The sequence below is a fragment of the Taurulus bubalis genome (genome assembly GCF_910589615.1).
Source record: "Taurulus bubalis genome assembly, chromosome: 8".
NCBI classification, from domain to species: Eukaryota; Metazoa; Chordata; class Actinopteri; order Perciformes; family Cottidae; genus Taurulus; species Taurulus bubalis.
This window is the reverse complement of record NC_136596.1, coordinates 25,063,568-25,083,024: the sequence shown is the minus strand read 5'-3', so window position 1 is coordinate 25,083,024 and position 19,457 is coordinate 25,063,568. Positions and strand designations below refer to the sequence as shown.

The 19,457-nt window shown below is 42.4% G+C and overlaps 1 protein-coding gene across 1 annotated transcript in view; it reads left to right on the top strand.

The window, feature by feature from the left end:
* Nucleotides 1-19,457, top strand: part of bmp2k (BMP2 inducible kinase) — a 43,723-nt gene that overhangs the window by 13,714 nt on the left and 10,552 nt on the right. Inside the window, 12 exon segments of the mRNA XM_079222169.1 lie at nucleotides 3,083-3,201; nucleotides 5,151-5,256; nucleotides 6,048-6,190; nucleotides 8,682-8,803; nucleotides 10,477-10,558; nucleotides 13,655-13,787; nucleotides 14,502-14,605; nucleotides 14,697-14,776; nucleotides 15,178-15,329; nucleotides 15,879-16,087; nucleotides 17,257-17,460; nucleotides 19,056-19,324. Of these exon segments, the coding sequence (XP_079078295.1) occupies nucleotides 3,083-3,201; nucleotides 5,151-5,256; nucleotides 6,048-6,190; nucleotides 8,682-8,803; nucleotides 10,477-10,558; nucleotides 13,655-13,787; nucleotides 14,502-14,605; nucleotides 14,697-14,776; nucleotides 15,178-15,329; nucleotides 15,879-16,087; nucleotides 17,257-17,460; nucleotides 19,056-19,324 (1,723 nt within the window).

Here is a 19,457-nt window from a genome sequence, read left to right as displayed (position 1 = left end):
CCAATCAGCGTTAAGATGTCTACAGCGGCTTCATTTCCCTCAAACTTGTTTTTAATGGAAGCTAGTCAGCTTGCTATCACGTTAGCTAACGTGTTTGGGTTGTGTATTGTCGTTAAAGTTGCGTTATGTTCCGTTACAGTTCAGTCTTGCTTGTAAAAAACCGTAACGTGGTGAAACATGCCGTCACCCCCCGGTCTGGTTCAGTTCACGCTGTCACTCGTTAACGTTAAACCGGCACACCGGCGGATCTGGCTGCAGGTTGTTTTTTAACTCAAAGTAGACTGAATCAAATCACGTGGTTGGGCTTAGCCAACAACGTCATTTTGTGGTCGTAAGAGGCCCAGAATGAAATAGTTTAAGGAAGAGGACTCTGTATATGCAGAGATGAAGTGGAGCTGGGCCTAGAGGTTTCGGTCAAAACGGACGTGAGAGGAGCAGTACAGCTTCCCACTGTCCCAGTGTTTCATACATATTGATAAAGCAGAGTACGCTGAAGCAGCCTCTGCTCCAAGGAGATCAATTACAGTAAAACAAAGGGCTCACATTTGGCAGATGTAAAGCATACATGTGTATGTTAGTGTTAGTCCATTTTAATCTAATTTGTTTAATTAACAACTCAGGGATGTTCAAGGAGCAACCTGTTTGTGCTTTCGGAACATGTTTTGCACTGTGAATTTGCACTGTCACTTCTGTTTTTGAACAAAGGGTTGGAAATGACTGTTTTTTTGCTTTTTTATCCGATTAATCGAAAAAATAATCAACCGATTAATCGATTATTAAAATAATCGTTAGTTGCAGCCCTAGCAGTGACCTTGTAGATGGGTCCTAGACAATTTATGAGCAGATTATTCTTTCCAGTCACTGATCTCTCAGACCGGATTCATCTTATAATCAGTACACCTCATGTGACATCATGTCCCTTCGCTCCAAGTCAACTGCGTTGACCAAAGAAAAGTGGTATAGTCTAACCAAAGGCAAAACAGTTGGAGTGAATTTGGTTGTCAGGATGTAAGTGTAGCTCTCCAGTTTGTTCTGTGTTTGACGAAGGTTAGCTGTTCTTTTGTATCTTGTCCATGCATGCTTTAACAGCCTGCTCTTTTCAGGCTTTTGGCCCCTTGCCCGAGCAAATAAGTTTTGCCTTGTAAAATCTGTCATCCGGCCCATACAACCCTCACATCTTCTTCCCTTTAAGTTTGATCTTTACTATGTCTGCATCCTACACCTTTTCAAAGCAGTGCATTAAGCTTTAGATTTGCACAAGATGACTCACAGGTCGCGTTTTCCCTGTACGACAGGGTCATGAAGCAAACTCTGCATCACAAATGATCAAGTTTTAAGTGCATCCTGCTGTTTACTTTTTTTAATTAGATATTTTTTTTAAAGTAGCTCTTTCACAAAACTTTACAAGTTTCATGGCTTAAGTTCCCTCCCACTTTCCCAAGTCTATGGATGGCTCTGCACTCAACTGCTTGGTTGTAGGAAATCAGTTTAACTGGATAGCTCCTTTCATACATGCAGAAAATATCATCTTTTATTTTTGTTACATTCTAAATTCTGTATTTTTTGTTCTGCCCTGATAAGTTTCTCTTCCTGTTTTAGTTTTTGTGGGTATTCAATGTCATTCTGTGTATGTTACCCATTTCAGCAGCATCAGCATAATGTTTTTTTAAGCTTCTTGTCTCATCAGCAGTTTGTATTTTATATTGTCTAGTTGTTTTTTCTTCTAATTTGTCCGTATGCAGCTATCCCTGATCATCGGCAGGTTAGCTGTTTTTAGAATGATGCAAAACAAACAAACAGATGAAGCAGAATAGACTTAACCAGTCTAAGGGAAATTACCTCGTCATAGTAGTTTTTTGTTGACACTAGCGAATGCTTCGCGTTGCTTCATAATCGGCTGCAGGTTGTCTTTTGTCTCATCAGCGGCCTGTTTATCCCTCTGTGCTGCAGAATGGCATCAGTCACCTCTTCTAATCTAATAACGTCTGCTCCAGTAACCTGGGGGACACAGGTTTAACCTGCACGAATTACTGCCGCTTTTTTATTTTATTTTGTATGTTGCGCTGTCCTCATCAACACAACCTGAAATCTGTTGAAACGGTATGTTGATGGACTCTTCAATGAGGGCCTTTGTGCCCACTGGCCACTTCAGCGCCACTTCTGCTCATTCTAAATCCATGCTGCTTTTTTTAGCTGACCTAAGGTAACTGGTTAGGCAACAAGCGCGCCATTGTGGATCCTTTCTTTTCTCCTCTTCAGTCTGAGGGACTTTGATGCCCACCACGCAGGGACTCAGAGATCCCCTCCTAATGAGACCGGGTACTCGGTGTTAAGCATCCAGTCACCCAGAGAGGCATACAGGACAGCGACGACAGCTACAGCACCACAGCTAAACACATCGTCCCTGTCAACACGGTCCACTCATTCACCAGGAAACGCCACTTCCCACCCAAAAAATTTGCAATTTCAGCTCCTCTCATTCTGGGAAAACCTTACTATATTTTATAAAAGCAATAAGCTTCATTTAAACCAGGATTACACTCTGTTGGAGTTAGGCCAATACAACTAGATGAGCTTAGCCTTATGAAATGAGACCAGTTAGTAGCTGTTAAAATCCGCTCATGGAGACCTTTTTAATAATCCTGGATTACAACATTTTCTACATTGAGGTATTTTTGTCAGCACTACTATGTTTGTACCCTTGTATGTACTGGGGTTGAGTAGAGAAGTCACTGACTTTCCACGAAGCCTCATACCCAATTTGATAGCATTGTAACAAACGGGTGATAAATCCCTCTTTTTGTATCTTGTTATGTAAACATCTCCTTCAACCAATTCTGTATCTTTTTCTTCGATCTTCGATTTTTTTTTAAAGTTAATTTGTGACGTGGTTAACTTTAGAATGTCTTGCAATTGTCTATTTTTCATATGTGGAAAATCAGCCTCGAGTGAGCATTGCCTCATTTATGCTTCATGGTCAATGAGTAGTTTTACCACATAATATCCCTGAAAACCATCACCCTATAAAGTACATTCAGCACACTGATGTAATGCTAACGCTTGTCAAATTGTGTTTTTCCAGGAGGCTTCTCGGTGGTGTTCCTGGCTCGTACACACAGCGGCGTCCGCTGCGCTCTCAAGCGGATGTACGTCAACAACGACCCGGACCTCAACGTCTACAAGAGGGAGATCACCATCATGGTGAGAGCAGCATCGTGGTGTTAACTTGTCAACCTTTGAGATGTTATCTCTAAATCTTTTTGCTGATCTCCACTCAATTGTATTCCTCTGTTCTAGAGCAATGTCAAACTATTTCTTTGGGGTTTTCTTTCCTGGCCCGAAAAACATATTCCTCTCTCTTTTTGTGCTATTAATGTGCTCATTATTGGAAAATTTTATGAGGGCATTCTCAGTTTTCGTTTATTAAATTTAAGGGCATAATTCGTGTTTTGAAATGGGACACACGCCCTCATATAGACGCTCGCTCTCATAAAGCAAGGTGCAAATAAATGGCTTCATTCCACCGTCCTAACCTGTCCAGTTTGCCAGGATCTCCAGTCTGGCAAGAGCAAAACACTTTTTGCTGGGTGAGATTTGTACAAATAAGCACCTTTTCTGTGGACTAATACTTTGTAGTTGGATGTCATTTATTCTGCTCGTCTTGGACAGCAGCAGCAGCAGCAGCAGCAGCAGCAGCAGCAGCGCGCGCGCATGTGCTTGTATGTGCCACTTTGTGTGTCTGTTCAGTTCGCCACATCAGCTGTGTGATGCTCAACCCACACAGCTGACCTCAAACGCTGAGACAGTTCTGGCCTGTTGGGACTTCTTCGCCTTAGGTGTGTCTTTTTTAGTTTTTTTACTCGGCACGCGTCTGTCGTCATGCCGTTGTTAGAACGATCAACAAACACTTTGGCGCTTTAATCCGGTGAATGAATCCAGTTGAGAAAGATTAGTGGCGTTGAGAGCTCAGTGTGGAGTGAGAATACGAAGGAATACAAAGAGCACACTCACCACACAGCTCGACTGCAAAGACGAGACTCAACCAAAGACGGCTGGGTGGTTTCACCTTTTAGCATGTTCTATGCTGTAGTTTTTTTTTTTTTTTTTTTTTTGTGTGTGTGCAGATGTTCATTTCTTCATTCTATTTATCCAATAGTCTATTTTGTAGCAGTTTTAGGTGGTTTTACAAACTATCTCTAAAGGAGAAATTGGGCTCCGATAGATGCCGATGGCTGAGCATCCACAACCAATCAAGCTGGGGCTTAAATCACCCTTTTTACTCAAAAAATCTGTAGTTCTGGATAATAATTGAACCAACTGGTAAAGAGCCCGTGGAATGGCCCTTGTACTCGGAGACCGGGAGGGGGGCAGAAACCGTAGTCTGTATATAAGAAGTGTGCGCAGTCATAATGACGTCACCTGTTTTGAAGCCCCAAGTTCAACATCTTGGCTGTAAGCTCCGCCCTGAAGCATACCCTGCTTTATGGTCTATTTGACTCTAAATGAATCATAATTTACTAAATGAACATCATGCTGTATTGAAGAAGACTTGAAACTAGAGATTGAGATCATAAACTCATGTTTACTGAGGGAATAAATCAAGAGAGAAATGGTCATTTTCTATAGACTTCTATACAACCGGAGGAGTCGCCCCCTTGTGGTCACTAGAGAAAAAATGCTGGCGTTAAGACACTTAAGCATCGACTGCACTCTGCAGAACCAGAGGTTGCCGTCTGGGAGAAACGTTGTCACTCGGCTCACTCCAGCCACTGAAATATCGGCTGATTTAACAGCTTTTTTCTGCTCCGAACTGTAATCATTATCTCGGCCTTTAAAAGTCAAGTGGAGCGAACGTTAGTTGTGGCTTATCCCACTTAAAAAGACTTAAAGAAACAGCAGGGCGTTATTCCAGTCTGTTTTTTAATGCTTAATGGCAGCAAATAAAGTAGCAACACTACTCAAGTCCAAACATGAATACACATCAGCACCTACTCAAAGTGTACACAATCCACATATATCTATCACTTCAAGTAGTCATCTACATCTTTAACATTTTCACTCCTCAAGATGCACAGCTTCTTCTTGTTCTCTTCAAATGTTTCTGTTTCCTTCTGTACTGATGAGTTCCATGTTTTCATCTTGTTTTGCAGAAGGAGCTGTCGGGCCACAAGAACATTGTCGGCTACCTGGACTCCACAATCAACGCGGTGTCAGACAGCGTGTGGGAGGTCCTGATCCTCATGGAATACTGTAAAGGTACAGCACCCCTCCGTTTGCAAACACACATGCTCTCAAACCTTGATATATGATCAATTTATACTCATTTTTAGTTGGGATTATTTTGGGGCAACGGAACTAAATTGAAATCAATGCAAAACTCAAATTTGAGTTGCATGTGTTTTTGGTCCCTGCTGCACACTGTAGTAATGATGGTGGATGATGTTTGGTCTTCATATCGCATCGCCACTGAAAAAATACAGCCCACTTTACTGCACATTCTAGCATATCTAGTTTATCAGGCTGTGCAGTTAAACCATTTTTGGAAGCAGTTATACCCTCATTGGACATGTTTACATGCAAACATCAGTCTGATTACTGGGAATAATCAGATGGATGCATCCTTTACGTGGAGACACATGTATTTAGTTAGGAAACATTTATTCCAGTAAATAGCAGAAGATACTGTCATTTACTCAAATGACACATGGCGTTTCCCCACATCTTATTGTCATGGTGACTTGAGACAATTTATGCCAAAAATAGAAAAAGATCTAAATCAGTTTCACATAATTTGTTATTTAGTAGATATAGAGTGTTAATCAGGTCTGTTTTTTCTGCTCGGGGTTGTGAATGGCAGCAAATTGCAAACTACCCCAGCTGGAAAATCTAATCTGCAAGGTTTAAAACACCCACACATGCTGGCTGGTACTCTGAGTTGATGACCAGAGTCCTAAAGCTTCATCCGTCTTTCTCTCTCTGTGTGTCTCTCTCTCTCTCTCTCTCTCTCTCTCTCTCCCTCTCTCTCTCCCACCCCCTTCCCCCCGCAGCGGGTCAGGTGGTGAAGCAGATGAACCAGCGGTTGAACGTGGGCTTCAGCGAGGCCGAGGTCCTCCACATCTTCTGTGACACCTGCGAGGCCGTGGCCCGCCTGCATCAATGCAAGACGCCCGTCATCCATCGAGACCTCAAGGTGACCTTACCTTCATCCCTATTCTCCTTAATCCACTGGTCAGATGCAACTAATCGATTTTTCATTATCTGTGTATTTGGATTCTACAAAACGTTAAAGGATTCCGATTTCTTGTTTTGTAACCAAAGAATAATCAATTTACGGAGATATTGAACACGAAAAAGAACCAAATCCTTTGAGAAGCTGGAGTATTTCTTTTTTCCAGACCTTCTTGGCAACTTTATTTTTAAAACAAAAAAGACAAATTTAGTGACTAATCGACAAATTGTCTCACTCCAACCCGCGACAAAAAAAGAATCGCACATAATGACTACTTCTTGAAATTTCTCAGAGGAAGCCGCTAAACTCCCAACCTGCTGGATTCCTTTGAGTTCCTCTGGCCCTCCCAAAAAGAACTAAGCGTATGATACAATGGTGTGATAGGTTGTACTTGTTGAGGCTCCGTAGTTCCAACCAAGATGTCGAACTTCATTACTCCTTTCAACCTTGACAAAAGCAGAGCTGACCAGATCCACCGCCTTCGTTCTTACCCTTCAACGCATATCATATTTCCACGCAAGTATTTAGTCGTTTTGTGTCATTCATTCGCGAAGCCCTCGGATCCCCAGAAGAGATTTTCAAATCACGGGTGGCCGCGGGCCAGATCTGCCGACGCTCGGAGGCCGGTGGCAAGTTCCCACCCTCGTTTGAATCCTCCTCAGTGCGCCCGTCAGAGGGCCGCTGTGCTCCATCCAGTTGGACAAGCCTCTAAACAGCACGGCCTCCTCAGCTCCACAGGCCCGTCCTCTGTTCGCTTTCTTTATCTGTTCAGCCTACACAGCTTACATAACATCGCAGGGACACAAAAGGACCAAGGAGGCCCAGCCACGCACCGCCAGGGGAAGTGAGAGTGCAAAAATAAAAGAAGCCTCTTAACCCTGAGCTGTCAACAGCATTGAGACACTGTGTTGCTTTCATGAGCTCAGCGATTCCTTGGACAGTTTGCAGTCTTTCTTTGGTCTCTCCTGTGTGAAGCAGCTCCTGCGAATGCCTCTCTGGCTTTCTGTTTTCGGATGTTTGCTTCTTCCATCTTGCGTCTTGTAATCTTGTTGCACTTTCAGTCGGTTTCCTCTTTTACTTTCTGCCGGTCGATTCCTCTTTCTTTCCCCGTCTTCTCCCCCACCTCTGCCCTTGTTGCTTTCGAGCGTGTACTCATTCCTTATACTGTTCATTGTGGTAACAAGATGGATTTATTTTATTTTTATTTAAAATTTATTTAACCAGGAAAAGCTTCATTGAGATTAAAAATCTCCTTTTTAGAAGAGTGTCCTGGCCAAGACAGCGGTAGCACATTAAAACAAAGTTTCAGACATACAACATAAAACGGTGACAGAACATTTTTAGATCACGGCATGAGTAAAAACGAAGACTCAAGACATCATATCCTAGTTCACACAGGTGCACATCCTCAGTCAAAAACATCTACAACCAGATGAACATTCCTCCAACTCTTTCAATCTATTTTTAAAAACACCTACAGAGACCGGCTCCCGGAGACCCAAATCAGTCTGCAGCAAATTCCAAGCCGCAGGAGCAGCAAACTTAAAACCCCACAGAGCGAAGACGGTAGCTACCAGCATTTTTCTGATAAATTAATTTACACAGATAAGATGGAAGTACTCTAAGAATTGCCTTATTATGATTCTGGGATTAATGAGGGAAAACAAGCCTTTTAGATAATCTTTTTGCCAATCGAGTTAACTTTAAAAAGCAGCATCCATGCAAACATCAGTCACACGGAGAAAATGACAAATAACAGCATGACAATACTGTTTTTTTGTTTTTATTAATGTTGTATGTCTCTGCCGTGGCCCCCAAAAGTATTATCCAAAAGGCCTAAAACTTGTATAACAAACGCATCTGATAACATGCAAAAGAGACGCGCGTCTGGAGTGTCTCACTCCTCTATCATATATTGAGTTTATTTTGTATAGCCCAAAATCACAAATTCAAATTTGCCTCAGAGGGCTTTACAATCTACAGACATACGACATCCCTGTCCCAGGACCTCACATCGGATCAGGAAAAACTCCCCCAAAAAATATTTTAAAAAACTTTCACGGGGGGAAAAAGGAAGAAATCTTCAGGAGAGCAACAGAGGAGGATCCTTTTAAGATGTTAAATATGAAACCTCAAACACGGCAATATAAAAGTAAAACTGTAACAATTTCACAGTGGCAGAAGCTATTACTTCTATCTTACGCTAACGTGTTTTCTGTCTTCTGAGTTCTTTTATTTTCCTTTCTTTTTGGTTGCTTCATGTTAGACTGAAGTGCAGATCCAAAGGTTCTGGGGTTGGATCTTCTGTGACACTACGTTGAAAATCAGCCCGTCAAGACAAACTGAAACTCTACATATATACTCCGTTGTTGACTTTTCATTGGTGACTTTCCTCATGTTTTTTCTTTATTCATTAAAAAGTATAACACTTCTGTCTGTTCCTTTTTACCAGGTTGAAAACATCCTGCTGAACGACCAGGGAAATTATGTGCTGTGTGACTTCGGCAGCTCCACTCACAAGATTCTGCTGCCGCACCAAGATGGAGTGGCCGCTGTGGAGGACGAGATTAAGAAGTGAGTTCCTTCATCAGTTGTCGCTCAATAGAGTAGTTGGTTTTAAAACCCCGCCTCTGCTATGCTCTGGCTGCTGCAACAATATTACACTTGTGAAAGTGGCGTAAAAGCATTGCTGTTAAAGACCTGCATGTATTGGGCCTGTTGCCCCGCAATAACTTTGGGGGAAACCCAGCACTGCTTTTGAAAACTCAGGAAATTAACTGGTATTTCCACTACGGGAACATGGTTAGTTTCAGTTTTAGTTCCGTAAAAAAGTTAACCAATAAGAGAGACTGAGATAATACGAGCGACTGAACCAGTCTCAGTCTAGTCCTGGTCCTCTATAGACCTCCATCAGTAATCAGACCATCAGAGAGAATATGGTCTGTTTCTATAGAGTTCTTCTTAAAGCTCCTCATCGGAGCCACCGGGTCGGATTCTGGTGGATCATGCAGGTTCACCAGAACCTCCTTCAGCTCAGACTCCATCATGGACAGACCCAGATCCAGCAGAGACCAGTACACCACGGACAGACCTATATCCAGCTTGTCTGTTCTCTGTTTGCTTCTTAAATCACAGCAGCCCGTTCAGATCTGGCCTGTTAACTTTCCCACGTTTATAGCTGCAATAAAGTGCAGCATGTGGTGCTTATCGGCAGTATGTGGCCTTCATCACGCCGGCCATACACAAACCATCAGTCCCTCTGAACTCGGGTGACTCAGACGGGTTTGCATTTTCATAACTCAACCAGCTGCTTTGGTTATTAACTCTGAATAGAAAACAAAACAAAATGTTCGGCTCTCTGAAAGAACTGAGCAAACTTTCCTGCTGGATTTCTTTTTTTTGTGTTTCCCTGTGTGTCACTAAACAGAAAAACACACACACGTTATCAACATAAAGTGTGCTTAACAATGGTGAAATAAGTACTCTTTAAGTAAAAGTGGCAACACCAAAATGTAAAAATACTCTATTACATGGAAAGGTCCAGCAAACGACAGAAGTAGTACAAAAATATACTGCAAGTATTACATTTTTTATATGACACTTATTCTGCAGTTCTTCTATGAAAGGTGCCATACAAATATATTATTATAATACATAATGTGTTAACATTTCTGGCCAGAATGAATCAGCTTCTGTAGGTTTAATTATGCTTTAACATGCATGAGTAAGCTGCATTGTAATGCTGTGGCTGGGTAGTTTAATCTTCACCAAATCATCATACTTTATAAGTTTGTCAGACTTTTTGTATCTAAAATCATAGACTCACAAGAGAGCTTGTAAAGTATGCATGTATCGGATACAAGGATATAGGTCTGTCCGTTTGATAGCGCTTTCTAGTCTTCTGACCACTCAAAAGTGCTTTAGCACTACACACACACACACACCCACCCCGCTACGGGAGCAATTTTAAAGGGTTAAGTCTCTTGCCCAAGGACACAACATGGGCTAGCGGAGCCGGGACTCGAACCGCCGATCCTCTGATTGAAGGGCGACCCTGCTCACCAGTGAGACAGTCGCCTCGGTCACATGTTGCAATTGACTCCAACATGTTGCAACATTTAAAAATAAGAAAATGTAAAATCACACTTATTTGACTTAAATAAATGTCTTTCTTCTCCCACCCTTTGGTGCTTAGTCATTTGAACTTTGACCTGTCACTGACCATTTCCTATTTCTGTGTCTCACAGGTACACGACCCTTTCATATCGGGCGCCAGAGATGATTAACTTGTATGCAGGGAAAGCCATCACCACTAAGGCTGATATATGGGTAAGGGCCTTGTGTGTGGGCGTGGGCGGGTGGGCGGACGCAGTGTGTGTTAAGCACCCTGCAGGGCTGGTTTGTCCTGGAGGTGTCCCGGGTATCACTCTGCCCCAACAGGTTCCTCCTCTCTCTTTCTCTCTGTCTGTCATGTCTCGGTCTTTCTCGCTCTCTCTTTCTTTGTCTCTCTCTCCCTCCCTTCTCTGGCTTGCCCTGGGCTGTTTGCCTCCAACAGCTCTCCAACAGTGTTCTTCCCTCATAAAACATTGAGCAACATCATTCATATCTCGCTCTCTCTCTCGCTGTGTGTGTGTGTGTGTGTGTGTGTGTGTGTGTGTGTGTGTGTGTGTGATCCCCCGCTGCCCGTCCTCTTCTATTTCCCCTCCGTTTGAGGTCATCTGAGATGATAACACAGTTGTGGACCTCGTGTGAAATATACCTCATGTGTTGTTTTTTGAAGGTAGAAAGTTAGGAACAAGGGCTTGGACAGCAGCCATTTTGGGGAGCGGTGTAAATGGATGCACACAGGGAGATAAACACAGCCGGCATGTGAAGATGTGGTTGTTAATGAGACGCTTTGTGCGCGTAAACGTCACTTTGCTTGGAATCTAGACCTAAAAAGAAAAGGGTTTTCTGAAATGATCAGTTGTTCCAGATCTTTTTTTTTGTATTGACCCTCTGAACCCCAAAAACCCGCCGACGGGATTGAAAACATGTATTGCTCCCATTGAGTGAATACAAAGTCAATGTATTAAACGGTTGATTTATCTTTTAGTCAACTGATAGATCAGGCCTGGCCAACCCGCGGCTCCCGAGCCGCATGCGGCTCTTTGCCTGGTTTCATGCGGCTCTTACGTTCATATCGAAGTTTGTGTTTTTTTTGTTTTTTTTTAAATCTTTTTTTATTGATTTTGCAAATAATTTAGACCACTGGTGTCAAACTCAAGGCGTGATGTGAAGCCCCGGGACAGGATGTTATGTGTACAGATTGCAAAATTTTAATTTGTGATTTTGGGCTATATAAAATAAACTGAATTGAATATTCACACACTCCTCAATGCTGCGTTCACAACACACTTTACTTGCGTGAGTTTACACATCGGACTATTTGTGATAGTTCACTTCATTCCCAACCTTTTTTTTATGTTATGTTCAAAAAGGCTGAAGTTATAACATTATTATGTGTGTTGTATTACCTTGTGTCCTTAAGATGCACTTTGGGGTTTTTAATTGAGTGTGAAACGGCATATTTCTGTGTTTGGCATACTGTGACACTATCTCAGGTTCAAATGGCGCCATATTTTCATTAAATCAAATTGAAAAGTTGAAAATGTTCCTCGCTTTGGTCGCGGCTTGTCATTCAGGGTGATGGTGGGTCCTGCAGCCAGACCAGTTGAACCAGTGCCCCAGACCACATGCATGTTCTTATTAGAGTTATGTCCTTCTCAACTGACAAAAAAAGCTTTGAACAAAGTTAATATAATAACGTGTGTTTAATCTTTGTCTTTGTTATTTTCATCTGTTTTAAGTTTGATCTTTGATAGAGTAATGTGGGTCATAGTAACAGAGACATTTACATTTTGAGCTCACGGGGCGGGGGGGGGGGGATAAAACAGTAGTCAATGTGGCTCTTAGCCTCTGACTGGTTGGCCACTCCTGTGATAGATCATTACTCTTTTTATTTTATTTTTATTTTTGTTGTGACAATGCAGATGTCCGACTACTTTTTTCATATTTATTTTGATGCACCATAATGGTTGTTTATGACACTGAATAGAAAGAAGCTTAAATCAGGCCTCTGACGGTCAGAACGTCTGTAGGACGCACAAGAAAAACACCAACTTCCCGTGGACTACCCCCCACCACATTCTCACTTCCTGTTCTATGTTTAGCCACGTGTTTGCAAGACTCTAGCGTTTTCTACATCCTGTTTCACGCGCAGCGATCCATGCGATTTGGGAATTTGTTGGAGGATCCACTGTCTGACTCTGATTAGGAGTTTAGTATCGGACGGGATTAGCTCGTCTGAGGAGTATCCGACTGCAGATGGACATAGATCCCTGAACGCTGTGGCTAATTCCAAAGTCTCTTTCATCTCTAAACTGCATCATCAACAAGAAGATGCGGGAGCCAAATATAGCCGACTGAATATATGATTTGTAGACAGCCAGTGGAGCAGACTCTGAGTTGTCATTTTAAAAAGCATCTTTTTCTAGCCACTGACATGAGGAGCAGTATTCCTATCGCTCATTGGGTGGAGAAAGACGACAACAGGGTTCAGGCTTCACTCCCCCGCTGGGATGGACGGCCCTTGACATGTTCAAAGGCACATGTTAGAAGTGTGGTTGTATGAGGTACTTCTACTTAGTCAGTGTATTATTATTATTATTATTATTATTATTATTATTATTACAGTAGATGGAGTTTGGAGGAACTGATGGGGAACTTGATATATATTTATTTATTTCTCTTCAAAGCCACCGGCTCCATTGACAAAAACAGTTCTTTTACCTCACAGAACACAGCAGTTGCTGGCCTACCGCTGCCTCCCTCCCTCCGTTAGTTAGTGTGACTTTGATGAATCCAAACTAACTTTTTTTTTAAGTTTTGTGTAGTTTCTGTGTGAATCTTGCCAACTGTCCTCAACTAAACCCGATACTTTTTGAGTTGCAAACATTATGAGTCTGAATTACTGAGCATCAAAACCTGACACGCTTAGGTCTTGTTTTCTTACTTTTTTATCAGATATTTCCTTTTTTTTAAGTCATAAGTGTGTGTGTGTGTGTGTGTGTGTGTGTGTGTGTGTGTGTGTGTGTGTGTGTGTGTGTGTGTGTGTGTGTGTGTGTGTGTGTGTGTGTGTGTGTGTGTGTGTGTGTGTGTGTGTTTACTGTGTTTTTATATATATTTTTTCTATTGCAATAATATAATTTTTGTGAATTATTTAAGCCACAATAATCGGCCCTTTTTGAGTCTTGGCTTTTGTGTGTGTGTTCAGAATAAAAATATGTTTGTTAATGCTGAGAGATGGATGGAGTCTGGGTGGAGTACAGTACCGGCTTTGAGCCTTCAGGTGTTCTTACAGATGTTCTCTGCTTCTCTCCACAGGCACTTGGATGCTTGTTGTACAAGCTGTGTTTCTTCGCACTTCCATTTGGGGAGAGTCAAGTTGCCATATGTGACGGAACCTTTATCGTTCCAGATAACTCCAAATTCTCCTTCAACCTGCACTGTTTAATGAGTAAGTGTCTGAGAGACTGAAGGCAGATTCATGATGTCTGCATGTTTATTCTGATGGCTTTAGAATCACAATCATTTAATTTTTTTACGGTATTTGGGAGTTATACACGCTTCGCTAGAAGTATTTCTCTAGAAGTATGTGTTATGACACGAACACACACACCTCTAGACGTGTGTATTCGTAGATTTTGACTGTAGACAGTATTTGTACGTTTTAGACACGTTTTAGATTTTGATTTATTTTAAACATGTAACAAACGATAAGAAAACAAAACAATAATTAAGTAATGAAATGAACAGTTAACATAAATACATACTTATAAAAACACACTGAAAGTTTATGTTTAACATTTTTTATAATTGTCATAAGCTACATTATACTTTTCTCTTTTTTTTTTTTTTTCTTCGGTTTATTCATCCTGAAGGAAATTGGTGAAGCTTATTTTAACAAGTGACTGTTTCCTTTTGGCTGTGAACAAGTTTATTTGTTGTGCATTTCCTCAACCAGTTATTCTCTGCCAGCCTCGTTTGCTTTCAACTTATTCTACTTCCTAAAGCGTCTTGCAGTGCATCCTCCCTTCTTTCTTTTTTTTATTGAATTATTTGACCGACAGCTCCACCAAGTGGCCAAAGAAAGAAGCTGCACATCAGCCATAATAAATCAGCCAGTGAATAAAATGATCTCTCTCTCTCCCTCTCTCTCGTCTTTTTCCAGGATACATGCTTGACCCAGAGCAGGAGAAGAGACCCGACATTTACCAAGTGTCCTACTTTGCCTTTAAATTAGCTGGAAAAGACTGCCCAGTGCCAAATCTCTTCGTAAGTCCCCGGAGTGAAGCAATCGCCGTGGGTTTATCATTTGTAGTCATTTGCTTATCGACATAATTCTCTTACCCTCCTTTTTTTCCAGAATTCTCCCATCCCGACGTCGCTTCCAGAGCCCCTAACTGCTAGTGAGGTCGCTGCTCTGAAAAGCATGACGAAAGCCAGGTAATTATCTTATTTTAGTTTTTTATGGTATTCAAACCATCACTGGTACTCGCAGATGAAACACAAAATAGAATAATAAAAAATAACTAAATGATGTGCTTTTAAAGAATAATGTCTCTTTTTCGGTTTAATGAAAATGATAAAAAATGAATAAATTGCATTAGACATCCGGATGGTACACACTACATGTTAAGTATTCAGTTTAGTGCGCATGTTCAGTTTTGTTCTAGAGGAACTGATGTAATGTAACCCGTTGTTGTTGTTGGACAGAAGTAAAGCTTTAAACATGAACCTTCGTCACTGGATTCACTGAATTAACACTACAAACACTGCTGTACATGCGCCACGTGTGGAGGCTCATGATTTATCAGTACAACACCCTTTGGCTCCTCCCCCTCCAGGATAACGGACGACGTCGGCCCGACAGAAACCTCAATAGCTCCCAGACAGCGGCCAAAAGCGGCAAACAGCAACGTGCTGCCGCTCGCCAACACAGTCACCCCCGTCAAGATGACCACCGCGCCTTCAGCACCCGTCAGCAACGGCCAGAAAGGTTCGTTGGAGTATGAACAATATTGATATTCAATACGTGGAGAAGTGTCCATTATCCTGGTGGTATGTTTTTATCGCTCACAAAAAACTGAGAAAACAATAGACCATAGAATCAAACAATTTCACATACGTTTTAGTCCTCAGACTACGTTTCAAGGAATTAAAAGGTTCTGTTTCTAAAGACCTGCATAATTAACACACTCTGCAGCAGGTCAGTGTGTCCACCCGTTTTATCCGGGGGGGGGGAAACCTTGGACAACATTTAAAGCTGCATAGTTGCTGCTGCACGTTGGATGTTCACCGACTGACGTCTGGGGGAGGGAGGGAGTAACGGCTTGAATAACCCGGGGAGAAAGACTCGAGGGCAAAGAAGGAATAAACAAAAGGGATTTATTAACGATAAACACAACAGCCGTTAATGCAGTAATGCTCAACATAAAATGGTAAATGTCTAATTATCTGTAGGCATTGTTTTTTTATTTGTTTGTTGAAGCGTTTTCCAGTTTACTCGTGCCGGCCTCTGTGTTGAGTAACTCCATCTCTCCCTCAGCTCCCACCCCCGGCTCAGGGCAGCCATCCCTGCAGCCCCAGTCCGGCAGTCAGCAGCACCGAGTCCTGCAGCAGCTCCAGCCTGGCGACCTGCGTCTCCAGCAGCTTCAGCAGCTGCAGCAGCAGCAGCAACATCACCACCACCACCAACAGCAGCAACAAGCAGTGCATCAACAACACGCAACCGCGCAGCAACTTCAATACCTCCAGGTACGTCCACCACACTGACAACCGCTAAGCCGCTAAGAGAAAGTCCCGATCCTGAGCTCCACACACTTTTTGAGGCGTGTTCCTGCAAAATATGTGAGGGTTTTAGTTCTGTCATTTGTCAAATCATCGAGTGTTTTGAAGGCTCTTATCAGTTGTTTTGAACCTTTTATGAACACTTTCAGTAAGTCCACATTTCTGCAGACTTTGCATGAGGGAACCCACAATTCATAGCCGTAGGCGTCAAGAAAAAGAAAGATGAACAAAGAGGATGGCACATGGGAGTTCAACCTAGAAAATGAATATTACACAAAGACATTACGGAGTTAAGATGGTCCATTAAAAACACAGAAATTCATTTATTTTTCTTATATATTTTCAATATATATTTTACAGTTAAAATAAATAAGAAGTGGAAGAAACTACTTTTATTTATTCTAACAATTTATTTACATTTTATTAATATAATTTAAAGAATTTCAACAGATGAACCAAAACATTTCATATTTTAAAATGACAAACGATAAAAGAGAAAAAAAGAAGCAAGTAAATAGATTATTATGACAATACCTCATCTCGGGAGGCAAAAGCCTGGAAGACTTTCAAGTCGAAGAGTAAAAGAACATAATATAAACACTCACAATTGTTCATAACATGTTATGACGTAGCATATTTGTCTTGTTCGTATTCATACAACTTCCAGCCCTCGCACCCGGTGAACGCTCCACCGTTCACCGGGTGTCGCCAGTTAAGTCTCCGAGGGTTCAGGGCGTTGTTTATTTTTGCGCTTGGCACCATGGTTGGAACCTCCGCAGATGGCGTTTATGCTAAATGAGCCGCTGCATTATTCTCCATAATACCAGAAGGCGTTCAAACTAAAACTGTGTAGAATGAAAAAGACAACGAGTGTAACTCAGAGATGTGAACATAGACTGAGATGAGAGCATCGACTGAGATGTGTAACCGACAAAACGCCATAAACCGACCTCCACAGCGACACAGCATAATTCATATTCTTATACTACTTAATGCCTTTTATACAATAAATAAGTCAAGTGTGAAAAGAACTGTAAAGAAACAGGTTGAATATCGTGTGAACTATATGATTTGGCTGCTAAAGACATCGGGATCGGGCCTGAAATGTTTTTAATGATCTTTACTACCTTCCTCAGTACCAACAGGCTGTTCAGCAGTCCCTCCAGCTTCAGCAGCAGCAGCAGCACCACCAAGCTCTCCTCCAGCAGCAGCAGCAGCACCAAGCTCTCCTCCATCATCAGCAGCAGCAGTTGATGATGCAGCAGCCGTTGTACCAGCAGCAGGTCGCTCAGGCCCAGGCCCAGGCCCAGGCTCAGGCCCAGGCTCAGTACGCCGCCATGGTGAGTCCTGTCAGACGTCACGGCTTTAACCGGATTTGCCGTCCGCCCTAAAGTGGACTTTCATCAGATTGCATTAACTTCTGCTTGCGTTCCAAGGAGGCTTCCGACTCTAAAGCATGACCGAATTTCTGAGCAGAAGATCTCCGTCCAAAACTGCAATAAATAGTTTGAGCAAATGACAGCGAAACACATGGAGACGCAGCGTGAAGTAACACGGAGCCGAGCATTTCATTTAATGTCAGAACGGCCCTAAAAATTGCTCCCTCTGTTCCAAACACTGGCAGTCGAGTCGCCTCCCCGGCTGTGCCAAGCAGCATTGGAAGCAGACGCTCCAAAAACTTCCTACCGACTCTGTCCAAATATTCAGAAAAACTAGTATTTACGCAGATACGGAATCAAACACACAAACACAGGTCCCTCCAAGCGCTGCTCTGCTGGGGCGGTGCAATTTTTAGTTCCGTTTCCCACCATCTGTTTTTATTTCAGAGGCAATCTGGTCTGAGCGAAAGCCCACGAGGGGATCGAACAGAGGGTGAAACGGAGCCGTTTCCTCCGTGCATCATCCTGACATATGAAGCGGGGAAGAGAGCGCCTCTCAACAACATTGCTCTCCTTATTCCCAAGATACCTGCGAAGTGTTCAACAGCAGCGTTTCCGTCCGCGATCTCAGACCTGCTCGATGTGAGGAGGGAGCTTTGCTAAGTGGCTGCAAAATGTGTAACGCAGTGCAACGAAAACAAATCAGCTTTAATTCGTGCGGTACTTAAAATAAATAAAAATGTAAATAAAATGGTTTGTTCAGAAAACCTGAAAAGGAGGCGAGGACGGAGCAGCGATGCAAGATTCAAAGAAATAGAAACGAGAACCATAATAAATAGGTTATTTTTGAGTTTATTTCCACGTAAAAATCCTTCTTCTATGCAAAGATCTGCACTGTGTTGCTCCATCGTATGTCTGAGCTTTTAGTCCCCGAACAGTGCTGCGAGATGCGTCCGCTGGTTTTAAGTTGAAATGGGTTGTTGTGGCTTCAGAGATCCAAACAGAACCTGTGGAGCGCAAAAGAAACGAACCGCTTTGCTCATCACATAATCTGGGAACAAAGCACATGGCAATATTTTTAGCTTGTTTATCGGTTTAAAATGAGCTCGTAAATTTGCTACTTGGGAAAAGATCCGGTCTCTCGGCTCCAAAGCCGAACTCGCATGTGTTAATACTTTTCATTTTTCAGCTTGTTTTGGAGATTTTCTGCCCTAAAAAGAAATGAATTAAAGTAGTTTTTTACCCTGCTCTGCTTAAAAAGCATCAACATTTTAATCAAAACAGAATTGGTTAAAATATGCCAGAATGATTTTCTTTGAATGTTTGCATCGCAGCTTTAAAGAAATGGGCCTGAGTTGAGTTTGTTCACTTTGTTGTCCAACGTGCTGCTGACTCTCACTCCTCCACCCCTCCCCCTACACGTGTCCCCGGCTTTACCAAATTCCCAAACTGGTTTTCTAACAACATTTCATCTCGTTGCTGTCATTGTGCGTCATGAAGTCAAAAGGTCCGTCCCTGATTCCCTTCCCCTTGTTCTCCCCTCTCTTCCCGAACAGCTGCACCACTACCAACAGGCTTTTGTTCAGCAGCAGCAGCAGCAGCAACAGCAGCAGCTTCATCAACATCATCAACAACAACAACAACAACATCAGCAACAGCAGCATCTACAGCAGCAGCAACAGCATCATCTACAGCAGCATCATTCCGCTCAGCAGGCGCTCTCCTACATGTCCTCCCCTCTTGAGTTCCAAATCGCACTGGGTTCCTACAACGCCGCCGCTGCCAGCGCCAGAGCTGGAGCTGAACAGTCCTACAATAACCCCAGGTAATGTCCCTTGAACGCATCATATTGTCGGACATGTATGTCTCACTACATATGGAAGAAAATTCTGTTTATTTCTTTAAAAAATGCAGCCATATCACAGATTGTCATTGAAAGTTCAGGGAAAAAAATGTTC